At 43.5% G+C, this 12,450-nt stretch overlaps 1 protein-coding gene across 1 annotated transcript in view; it reads right to left on the bottom strand.

Moving 5' to 3' along the window:
- Window positions 1-12,450, bottom strand: part of ZRSR2 (zinc finger CCCH-type, RNA binding motif and serine/arginine rich 2) — a 36,676-nt gene continuing 24,226 nt past the window's right edge. The window contains exons 8-11 of the mRNA XM_008272380.4: window positions 8,423-8,636; window positions 4,787-4,842; window positions 2,631-2,740; window positions 1-561 (exon numbers count right to left, since the gene is read on the bottom strand). Coding sequence (XP_008270602.2) covers window positions 17-561; window positions 2,631-2,740; window positions 4,787-4,842; window positions 8,423-8,636 — 925 coding nt within the window. The 3' untranslated portion in view covers window positions 1-16. The remainder of the gene's footprint in view (window positions 562-2,630; window positions 2,741-4,786; window positions 4,843-8,422; window positions 8,637-12,450) is intronic.

Below are 12,450 nucleotides of genomic sequence, written 5' to 3'. Positions count from 1 at the left end.
TAAGAACAAAACAAATTTATTTGCATTTGGGACTCTGAATAATGACTTCCTTGCTCCGCGACCTCCGCCCACCACGACCCCGGGATCCGGACAGGCTCCGGCTCCGGCTCCTGCTGCGGCTCCTGCTGCGGCTCCTGCTGCGGCTGCGGCTGCGGCTGCGGCTGCGGTTGCGGCGGCTCCTGTGGCTCTGGCTCCGGCTGCCGCGGCTTCGGTCTCTTTTTCTTCCTCTGCTTCGTGAACTATGCCTCTCACAACTCTTTGACGTGTGTTTGTGAGACTTCTTCCCCCTGTGACTGCTCCTCCTTTTCCTCTCAGATTCCCCATTTCTTTTGTACGAGTGGTCTGCACTAGGGCTTCTCCTCCTCCTCAGCCTGCCGTGGTATTCGTCATGATAGCCCGTTCTGTCCCTCCGCTCTGAGTTCTTACCAAAGGCAGAGCCAGTCCGATCTGGAGACAGGTAGAGGTCTCTATTAGCTTCCCAAAATTCATTGTTGGGATTTCTGAACACATGTAGAAAGTTGCAGTGTTTCCCTCTTGGGCATTGCTGTATTTCAAATAAGCCTGCAATGGCACAGTGATAAAACAACACCTATTAATTCCTGTGTGTTCTGTTCATCCTTTTTAGAAGGGAAGTTTCTAATATTCAGATATGTTGAAGCTATTGCCTGCTGTGTGACTTAAAAGGGGTTTACACAAATGGATGTCATAGTTTGGTTCCCAGAATTTCAAAAATATTCAGATACTCTAACAAGTGGTACCCTCAAAAGTAACAAATCGGAGATTTTCATTCACCAGAATATCTTATACCCTTCTGGATTATGGTTTGCAGTGCAACTGAACAAATGGTAACCACATGATCTTTTCTAGAGTTTCACCATCCACGGTGGTTGACTAAAAAGATCCCCAATTAACAATGAAGAACCAGCCCTGGCAGGGGACTGGCACTGTAGCATAGCAGGTTAAGCCACCACCCTGCAGTGCCAGCATCCCATATGGGCACCGGTTCCTGTCCCAGCAGCTCCACCTCCAATCCAGCTCCTGGCAATGTTCCTGGGAAAGCAGTAGAAAATGGCCCGGGCCCTGTCATCCATATGGGAGACCCAGATGAAGTTCCTGGCTCCTGGCCCCTAGCCGTTGCGGCCATTTGGTGAGTGAACCAACGGATGGAAGATTCCCCCCCTCCCTCTGCCTTTCAAATAAATAAAAAAATCTTTTAAAAAAAACCTACAAAAAGAGAATACCTCCATGCCACGTACTATATACAAAAATTAACTCAAAGTGGGTCAGAGACCTAAATCTAAGACATGAAGAAAACATGTGCAAATCTTCATGACACTGGGCTAAGCAATGAAATCCCAGCTATGACACCAAAAGCATAAGTAAAACTCATAAAAGTAGGTGAATTGGACCTTACTAAATTAAAAAAAAATTAGGTCTTAGGACACAAGGTGAGAAGATAACCCACAGAATGGGAGGGAATATTTTCAGGTCACATTTGTGATCAGGTACTTGTATAATGTATCAAGAACTCGTAACTCAATACTAAAAAGACAACTAACCTAATAAAAATGAGCAAAAGATCTGAACATTTATTTATCCAAATGGCCGATAACGAGGACATGAAAATATGTTTAATGTCTTTAGCCACTGAGGAAAATAACAAAGTTTTTTTAAAAGAAAAACTGAAATGCTTTCCTCCATTGGGAAGTTAAAATTATATTCAGAAGCACCCCACTGAAATCAGACTGATTCCAGGGAACTGACAAAAAGTAATTTACCTCAGTGGAGAAAAAAATTCCACCTTTCATCCTCCAAGCCTTTTAAAATAAAAATGGAAAGCATCTTCTGGCTTCCCTAAGCAAGAGACTAAAACCTTTTTTCCTCCTTCAGAAGTGGTTTTAAAATGGAAGCATCCATTAAGACAAGGCTGCTAAAGATACAGACTTTATAAATGACAGACTTTTTAAATCAGAGGTTTAAGCAGGCAAGAGTATAGAGCAAACGCAAAGGGGAAGATAAGTGCTCCCCTGAGGCACTTGGAGCGTCCATCTGTCTTCATGTGGGTGCTTCCCACTGTAGTTGGGCTAAGCTCACTAACAAAAGTCAAAAAATAATTAGGTCTTCAAAGCTGCTGGTTACTCTCCACACTGGAGTGACTCACTTCCTCATTGGGCTGCACCTACGGCCAGTCTTGTTGAAATAACATGTTGGAGCATGTTATTTCAAGGAAGCAGGGAAATGCCACAGGTAATGTTTAAGTTGGCAATGACTGAAGATTCATTAGGGATAAAGATGGGCGGGGGAGTGAGGAAGACCCAAGAACAGAACCAACTTCTCAGGCTTCCTGAACTGTCAAACCCAGAGCCCAGGACAAGGATCAGAAGACTGGAATTCTACCCCCAACCTTGTCACCAATGCACTGTGACCTTAGTCACTCATAAAGTGACCCACAACGTCCGTTACAGATTGAAACTCTGGTGTCTTTTATTCATATAAAGATCTCTGCTCATCTACTTTGTAAGGATAAAAAAAGCTGTTTAACCCCTTTAAAAGATCATCTTTTCCCTAAGAATATTCCTTCATGTAACAGTGGAATGATTGGGGGACAAAACCATCACATTGTCTTTTACCACAAATGGCCATTTTCCACCGGGTCACTGGGCAGAATTCGCACTGAAGCTGGCGGCCTGCATACCATCGCCCGTTAAACAGAGAAAGGGCTGTTTGGCATTCTTCTTCCCTTTAAACCAAAAACCAAAGGATGTGTTTTATAGTAACAATACTATGTACATTAACCCCATTATTAATTAACCCTTTTATTCATTTACTGTGGGACCAGCAAGTTCACTGCTGTTGTACTAGCTAGGGAGTCCTCACTACAGCAGATAAGCTCACAATTTATTTAGGAACACTTTGTACTCAGAGGTTTTCATGCATGGACACTGGCTTGAGTCAAAGCTTCTTAATTCAAAAGACTGGGCTATTAAAAATGCAGAAGTGGGTATCCCTTGTCAGAACATGCTCCTTCTCAGCTAAGACTGCTACTCTTCTTATCACCATGGTTCATTTAACCCATTAGCTGTGATGCAGCCTAGGCAAACAGCAAGACAAGCAGAAATGACACAGGAACTGCTCTCCTAGCGAGTCAAATGCACACTAAGATCATTCCAGGCTTCATTCTCTGGCTCTTCTGATATATTCCTTTACATTCTCTATTCTAGCTATCCCATTTCAGTTTGTATTTTAATTATTAAAATTACATAAATAGTGGGGCCGGCATTGTGGCGTAGCAGGTAAAGCCACCGGCTATGATGCCGGCTGCTGGTTCACGTCCCAGCTGCTCCACTTCCAATCCAGACCCTGCCACCCACGCAGGAGATCTGGGTGAAGCTCCTGGCTCCTGGCTCCTGGCTCCAGGCTTTGCCTTGCCCAGCCCTAGCTGTTGCGGCCATTTAGGGAGTGAACCAATAGATGGAAGGTCGGTCTCTCTGTCTTTCACTCTCTCTGACTTTCAAATAAATGAATAAATCTTTAAAGGAAATTAATCATACAACCACATTATAAAACTCTAAGTATACAAATAATGTTTCATTTCTATATCAGCTTTTATATTTTCATTTAAAAAATACCACACATGGGGCTGCCACTGTGGCATAGTGGGTAAAGCCACAGCCTGTAGTGCTGGCATCTCATACGGGTGCCGGTTCCAGACCCGGCTGCTCCACTTCTTGTTTTTTTAAAGATTTATTATTTACTTTATTTGAAAGAGTAACACAGAGAGAGGAGAGGCAGAGACAGAGACAGAGACAGAGACAGAGACAGAGAGGTCTTCTATTTGCTGGTTCACTCCCCAATTGGCCACAATGGCTGGAGCTGCGCCGATCCGAAGCCAGGAGCCAGGACCTTCTTCCAGGTCTCTCACGTGGGTGCAGGGGCCCAAGGACTTGTGCCATCTTCCACTGCTTTCCCAAGCCATACCAGAGAGCTGGATCGGAAGAGGAGCAGCTGGGTTTCGAACCAGTGCCCATATGGGATGCCGGCACTGCAGGCAATGGCTTTACTCGCTACGCCACAGCACCAGCCCCTGCTACACTTCCAATCCAGCTCTCTGCTATGGCCTGGGCCCTGCACCAGGATGGGAGACCCGGAAGAAGTTCCTGGCTTCGGATCAGCGCAGCTCCAGCTATTGCAGCCATTTGGGGAGTGAATCAGCGGATGGAAGACCTCTCTCTCTCTAATCTCTGCCTCTCTCTCTGTAACTCTTTCAAATAAATAAATCTTTAAAAAATTGCCTTGAAAAAGAGAATAAAGATATTGACTGATTCTTTAAAAATAAAATACCGCACATATGGAAGTCATGCATCCAGTGAAAAAAACTCAGATGTCAGAAGAAACTATAGGGGCCGGTGCTGTGGCATAGTGGGTGAAGCTGCTGCCTGCAGTGTCGGCGTCCCATATGGACGCCAGTTCGAGTCCCGGCTGCCCCTCTTCTGATCCAGCTCTCTGCTATGGCCTGGGGAAGCAGTGGAAGATGGCCCATCTTTGGGCCCCTGCACCTGTGTGGGAGACCCGGAGGAGGCTCCAGGCTCCAGATCCGCCCAGCTCCGGCCATTGCGGCCATCTGGGGAGTGAACCAGTGGATGGAAGACTGCTCGCTTGCTCATGCACGCGCTCTCTCTCTCTCTCTCTCTCTCTGCCTCTCTGTAACTCTGCCTTTCAAATAAATAATCTTAAAAAATTGAAAACTATAACAAAACACAAAGTTATTTATGTTCAAAATACTTACGACTGATACTGAACATACACATTGCCCCTCAGATGAGGTTCCAAGTTGCAGCTGACCTAAGGAACAATAAAGAATGTGATTATAAAAGCTAAGAAAAAGAAACCATTCAGTCATCGAGTGTACTGTGTCCACGTTCAGTCCCACAAGTGGTTACCAACCAAAGATTCCAAGAGAGATACTAGCCCATTCACGTCTACTTACTTCAGCACACAGCAGCACTGCAAGTCCCAACTACCTACCCCTTTTAATACAGTATTTTTTCCCGTAAGTATGAAAGATTTCAGATGTGGATAACTACACAGAATACCAATCAGCCCATGTATACACTAGTCACATTTAACACTGTTTCCATTTTTGACTGAAAATGTTTTAAGTAAAATATTAAAGATCCGGTTGAAGCCACTCCATCCTATTATTCTCTCTCCCCCAACACGTAGGTGAGTACTATCATATTCCAAACACAGATAGACAAACATATGTACACACATTCAGGTATATATATCCATACACATGACATCGGTATATATGTCACACACTTAAATATATGTCTATCATATGTAATGGGTATACAAGGACACAAGTTCATGGGAAAATGGAATTAAAAGACATGTTTATTTTGGTGTAAAAAATTTGAAATCTACACATACTAAAGGTCTTCAAAAGTTCATGGAAAAATGTGTATTATGAAAAAAACAAAATTTTTTGTGCCAAAATAAATGGACCTTAATTCCATTTTCTACAAAATTTTATAGCCCTCCTGTATATGAAGAAACATACATATATAATGATATACATACATATGTAGAGTATTACTTTGTACATTTAACAACTTTATATAAGTAGTATTTATTCCACATTCTTTTTTCAAGATGTAATCACACAAACTTAATGATTCATCTTAACTACTGTATCCTGGACATATCAAATCATCCAACTTATTTGCCCACTACTCTAATGATGGCTATGCAAAGTGCTCCCAATTTTTCATCCACAAACAATGCAGGGTCAGCATTCTTGAACACAATTGTGTGTGTGTGTGTGTGTGTGTGTGTGTGTAAGGATCTCTCTAGTGTATAACCAGGAAAATGATCATTTGTATACATATCTTCCACTTCACTAGGTAGTAGCAAACTACTCTCTGAAGTACTTTTAATAATTTCCACATCCTTACCTACTATTGATACTAACAGAATTTATAATTGTTTTGCCTGATACCTGTGAATACAATCTAATTTTTTTAAAAAAGATTTTTTTAGGGCTGGTGCTGTGGCACAACAGGTTAAAGCCCCAGCCTGCAGCAGCAGCATCCCATATGGGTGCTGGTTCAAGTCCTGGCTGCTCCACTTCTGATCCAGCTCCCTGCTAATGTCTGGGAATGCGGCAGAAGATGGTCCAAGTGCTTGGGCCCCTGCACCCACATGAGAGACCTGGATGAAGCTCCTGGCTTTGGATTAGCCCAACTCCACCATTGAGGCCATTTGGGGAGTGAACCAGCGGATGGAAGACCTCTCTGTCTCTCCCTCTGTCTACAAATCTGTCTCTCAAATAAATAAATCTTTAAAAAAAGTCTTCAAATAATGTTTATTTTTTATCTCCAAAATGAACCTATAATTTTATAAATTTGCTCCTGGTATTTTTATTAGAACATCCAGAAAAGGGCAGGATTCCTACCCAGTGACAGAAGGAAGAACAGGGGCCAGTGTTGGATGCATCAGGTTAAGGTGCTGTTCGCAACACCAGCATCCCACATCAGAGCACCAGTTCAAGTCCTAGCTGCTCTATCTCTGATCCAGCTTCTTGCCAATGTGCCTGAGAAGGCAGCAGAAAATGAACCAAGTACTCGGGCCTCTGCCACCCACGTGGGGGACTTGTATGGAGTTACAGGCTCCTGGCTTCGTTCTGATTCAGTCTTGGCTATTGTGGGCATTTGGAAAGTGAACCAGTAAGTGAACCATGCTTTTTTTAAAAAAACCATGGAAGGCCTTGGGAGTCTGTACCAACCATGCAAGGGACCTTAAAGAACATTAAATCTGGTTGTTTGCAAGGACCTGCTATTAATTTTCCACAATAAATTCAATGTTCTGAAATTTTGTTTACTAAACATTTATCAATCAACTTTCCATTTGTTAGGCAAATGTGATAACCACTATACTGCAGAAACCCAACTTTCCATTTGTAACTGCCAATATGATTAGAATGAGCTTGGCCATTCTATCAAGCTGGCAGAATTCTAATCAATCGAAAAATACATCATGGTTAGTCGGTACAGGTTAGCCTGTCACAGGTACGATTTCTGTTAACCAGACAGAAGTTTTGAAAACAGGTCAACCACTACACTTCACCAAACCAGTACAATCCAGGGTGACCACGAGGGAAAGTACTAATGTAATGCAATCCCCTCGCTTCCAGATAGGAAAAGGCAGACAGAGGTAAAATGGTGTGTCTGAGAGCATGGGGGTTAGTCAAATCACACTGCCTGGGCAGCTAGTGCTTCTAAAGTAGTAGTCTGTGCGTGGGAACCGTTCTGTGCGTGGGAACAGGCATTTCCACATTAGCTGTAACTGCTGAGAAGTAGTGTGAAGACAGGAAGGGATTTGCCACTGAAACAAAACATTAAGTGAAAGAAATTTTGGAAGAATTTTTTTGCAAATCTTCAAATCAGTAGCTGGAAGTATAGCCTTGAATTTCATGAACGCCTCCATTTCTTGGTTGTTTCAATTTTCCACTGTCATTTCCAACTAGCAGGAAGCAAACACAGCTTTATTCCTATCTTTTGCCAAATAATGGATATTTTTCTTGCTGCAACATAACACAGTCATTCAGATTCAGATGTGATCAAATCACAGACAAGAGAAGAGACTTCCTTAGCTTTAGGATTCAACTAATGGGTCCCAGGAGCAACAGGGGTTACATCTGGTCTGACCCTTACTTTAAGGATAGATTGTAAAATAAGTATGTGTCCTTTAAATGCCTCTTTTTTGTAACCCAGTATGCTGCATCACAAACCATGGTTTTGAGAACACTATGTTCAGTAGTTCTGAAAAGGAGCCAGTGAATAAAAACCATTTTAAAAACAAAACAAAACAAAAGGAGTCAAGATTTATGTGCTTGTGTAGCTGCAGAAGAATAACATCTTGAATGGACGCTGCGTGTGGCACTGTCAACACAATGTTCCAACCACTCAGTGAGTGCGGTTGTGTGACACTGTGTACACTGCAGCCCTTGGTTAAGGTGCCTACAGAAGATGGAAGGAAGCACAGTGCCCATCATATGTAGCATTTCAGGGAAGGCCTGAGGGCCAAGAACTGCGGACGTGATACAGAGAACTGAAGTGCTGGAACAGAGTCGGAGCACAAAGGTACTGAATAAATGACCAATCCTTTTCCATCTGAACCTTAGCATTCAAGAAATAGCCTGCTAATACATGTGTATGGTGTCATACGGTATCTACAACATCAGCCAGAGGCGGTGGAAAGCGAAGGAGAAATAGGTGAGTTATCAAGGACGTGCCCAACCGCAGACCACGCACGTGCTGGCCCACAGCTCTACCCAGGCACAGCCTGGCCCCAGCTCTCTTGTACCACTGAGTACTTCAGGCTGAAGTGCACCAGTCCCCTCCTGCACACATATGCTCACCTTAAACTGAACCACTTTGCCCACATTCTTGAATTCAGGGAGCACATCATCGTAGAAGTCTAGGAATTGTTGGTAGGTCTCTTCCTCACTGTACTCGAGGCTTGCATCAGGGTCATAGTCATCCCTCCTGCACTGCTCCATTCCAAATGTTGTAAACATGCTTTTAATCAGAAGGGTGGGACTAGACGCCGGGAAATTATGTTTACGTGAACACCTAAATACAGAAGAAAAACGAATTCGCTACTCAATAGTTTAAAATTACACATTCAAAGCTTACTTTAAACTTTGTGATAAAGACTCAAGTAACAGCTGTTTTAACTCAGCCATAAGACAATAAACCCCACTCAGATGCCAAGTTTCAGCACTTAGAAAAACTGCTCTACGACAGACACATCAATATACGGGCTCTCACTAAAACATCAAGTTGAAAATTATTTGCAAGTTCATATGCCACTCAGCTACCTTTGAATGAAGTGCAAGAAGCCTTATCTACGTTGAACCATGGAGAAAAACAAGACCAACTGGCATGACAGGTTGTGGGGACAGGCATGAAGACGCCACATATGGGACTCAGAGGAAAGTGAGCACAAACAATACCAGCCTAGAGAAGTCATGACTAGGAGGAGATGGACCTAAAAGATTCAAGGTAACCTACAATCTAATGCCTTATAGCATTTGATAAATCTAAAAATTAATTTTTATTTAATGAAGGTGGATAACCATTATGAGCAATTTTCTTATTTTTTAAAAAGATTCTTTTTTTTTGTTCATTTGAAAGGCAGAGTTACAGAGACAGAAGGAAAGCCAGAGAGAGAGATAGAGAGAGAGAGAGAGAGAGGTCTTCCATTCGCTGGTTCACTCCCCAGATGGCCACAATGGCCGGAGCTGTGCCGATCTGAAGCCAGGAGCTTCTTCCGGGTTTCCCACATGGGTGCAAGTGAAGTGACACCTTGACAGTCGGGACTCCATTTTAGAGCACCCGAGACTCCATCTTAAGAAAGCACCTCCCACTGTGAGACTCTGGTTTGAAACTATGATCTAAAACTCAGACAATAATAGTACACTGCATCCCACTTGGCAGACTGTAGAAACTCCCCAGCATGATTGCTCAAGCTTAAAACAAATAGGCTGCCCCCAGATTAATGTTAAGATCGTAATCTGTATGTCCCACATATGACTTAGGCCAATACCTGGATTAATGTCAAGATTGTAATTGGAATTGTTAAGACTGCAGTTGGTGTTACAGTCAAAATTGTAATTGATATTAGTTTTGCATATGCTTTAGGTTAAGATTTTAATTGGTGTTGTCAAGATTATAATTGATACTAGTTTCACACAGGCCTTAGGTCAGTTTGACCCAAGTAAACATGTATTCCCCTCCAATCCTAGCAAGCATTTATTCTTCCTCCTCTTGTGGTTTTTGCCTTTATAAACTTACTGCTGCTTTGGTCTTCGGGTTCAGAGTTCTTTGGGGCACAAGCCCACTCTTGACTGCCAGCAATCAAGGACTCCAAAGTTTATCAGTGTGAGGCACTCCTCATCACTCACTAAGGCACAACACAGGGACCCAAGCATTTGGGCCACCTTGTGTTGCTTTCCCAGGCATACTAGCAGGGAGCTAGATTGGAAGCAGAGCAGCCAGGTCACAACACAGTCCCCATATGGGATGCCAGTGTATCAGGTGTGGGCTTAACCCACTACGCCACAAAGCCAGCCCCCAATTTTCTTTTCATAGTTTAAACCAGACCAAGACTAAGTTGACCAGGCTATGCCTGAATAATTTTTTAAATCCCTTATATTAATTTACCTTCTTATTACTCCCTTATCCTAAAATAAGGGAGAGGGCAGTCAAGTGTCAAAGTTCTAAATAAATTTCCTGGCTAGATTTCTGGTTAAAAATTGGAAATTTAACATTTTTAGGAAAAAAATTTTATAAAAGTTTTAAGAAAATTGAGGAATGGGGAAGTGCTGAGAAAAACATCTTTAAAATAACTAAATGTTTAATCATACTCACTTTGCATGTTTATTATACACATCTATACACCTACTAAAATAATGCACACAGAATGCCCAGCCCAGCCTATAGCTGGCTCCAAAATGTCCAGTCAACGTTCTTTAATGTGAAATTTGACCTTATAACTAGATCCATCTTCCAAAGTATTGCTACTGACAAAGAGCAAAGATTCATCTGACTGGCGACATTAGCAGTGAATCAAAATTTTACAAGCATAAAGTACATACAGAATTAAACAAGGAACCCCTAGCGAGGTTAAAATTCTGCTCAGGGGGGCTGGCACTGTGGCGTGGCAGGCAAGGCCACCACCTGCAGTGCTGGCATCCCATATGGGTGCTGCTTCAAGTCCTGGCTGCTCCACTTCTGATCCAGCTCTCTGCTATGGCCTGGGAAAGCAGTGGAGGATGGTCCAAGTTCTTGGGCCCCTGCACCCACATGGAGACCCAGAAGCAGCTCCTGGCTTCAGATTGGCACAGCTCCAGCCATTGCAGCCACTTGGGAGTAACCAGTGGATAGAAGACCTCTCTCTCTGCCTCTGCCTCTAATTCTGACTTTCAAGTAAAAAAAAATAAATCTAAAAAAAAAATTCTGCTCAGGGCTGGCGCTGTGGCACAGCAGTTTAAGTGGCTGCCTGTGATGCCAGATCCAATATCAGAATGCTGGTTTGAGTCCTGACTGCTCCGCTTCCAATCTAGCTCCCTACTAATGTGTCTGGGAAAGCAGTGGAAGATGGCCCAAGTTCCTGGACCTCTGTACCCATGTGGGAATCCTGGATGGAGTTCTTGGTTCTTAGCTTTGGCCTGACCCAGCCCCGACCATCTCAGCTATTTGGGGAGTGAACTAGAGGACAGAAGATCGCTCTCTGTCTCTCCCTCTCTCTGTATCTCTGCTTTTCAAATAAATAAAATAAATCTTTAAAAAATTTCTGCTCGGCCACTGACATGGCTGACTAGGCTAATCCTCCGCCTGCAGCGCTGGCACCCCAGGTTCTAGTCCCGGTCAGGGCGCCGGATTCTGTCCCGGTTGTTCCTCTTCCAGTCCAGCTCTCTGCTGTGGCCCGGGAAGGCAGTGGAGGATGGCCCAAGTGCTTGGGCCCTGCACCCGCATGGGAGACCAGGAGGAAGCACCTGGCTCCTGGCTTCAGATCAGCACAGCTCTGGCAGTAGCGGCCATTTAGGGGGTGAACCAATGGAAGGAAGACCTTTCTCTCTGTCTCTCTCACTGTCTAACGCTGCCTGCAAAAAAAAAAAAAAAATTCTGCTCACAGGATTCTTAGATTGGAATGAACTTGCCCTACTTCCCAGGGTGGCAAACGAGCACACGTCAGTTTTTAGAACAGAGCCAAAATTCCTGTGTAGGGAAATTCCCCACATTGCGTGGAAACAGTCTCAGAATCTGAGTGGGCTCAAAGGTCAGCCCTGCTCCTCCTGAGGAGTCGGCTGAGAAGCGATTTGGGGAAGCCTTTTAAAGCTGTGAGAGCAAGCCTGTGTGGTTCTCAGGATGACGGTGGGAAAATTGAGATTTCTTGGATTCTGTCCAGAACGTATGTTCAGATCTCAAGAGGTAGAGAACCCACCTGATGTTCAAGGTGAACCATGTTTGAGAACCACTGATTGAGCGCATGCTATTTACCCATTACCCTGATACTTGAGCCATCAAGTCAGACTGTCACAAAAACACAAAATCGAACACTACCTTAGCCCACGCATGGCCAATAAATGGTGTGGCTATCCAACACCTCCTCAGGGATAGGTAACTGACTATTCCTCTTTCTCAATGGAGCACTCCCAGTACCCACTGCCTTTGGTCTTCATAGAACCACCACAAAGCACTCTAAAGTTAGGCTGCAATCATTGATCAAGGTCACTGCTGAACATTCTCATGAAAATTATGTATGTACTGTTACAAAACATCAAAGTTATTGTCTACCTTTTTGCTGAATGTCTTTATACAATATTCCATGGAAGAAATATTTCAAATCTGGTGCCAGGAAAATCTCTTTCCAGAGATACCA

Source organism: Oryctolagus cuniculus, chromosome X (assembly GCF_964237555.1).
Source record: "Oryctolagus cuniculus chromosome X, mOryCun1.1, whole genome shotgun sequence".
In the NCBI taxonomy this organism is placed as follows: Eukaryota; Metazoa; Chordata; class Mammalia; order Lagomorpha; family Leporidae; genus Oryctolagus; species Oryctolagus cuniculus.
Note: the sequence above shows the minus strand (reverse complement) of the source record. Positions and strands in the feature narration are given on the sequence as shown.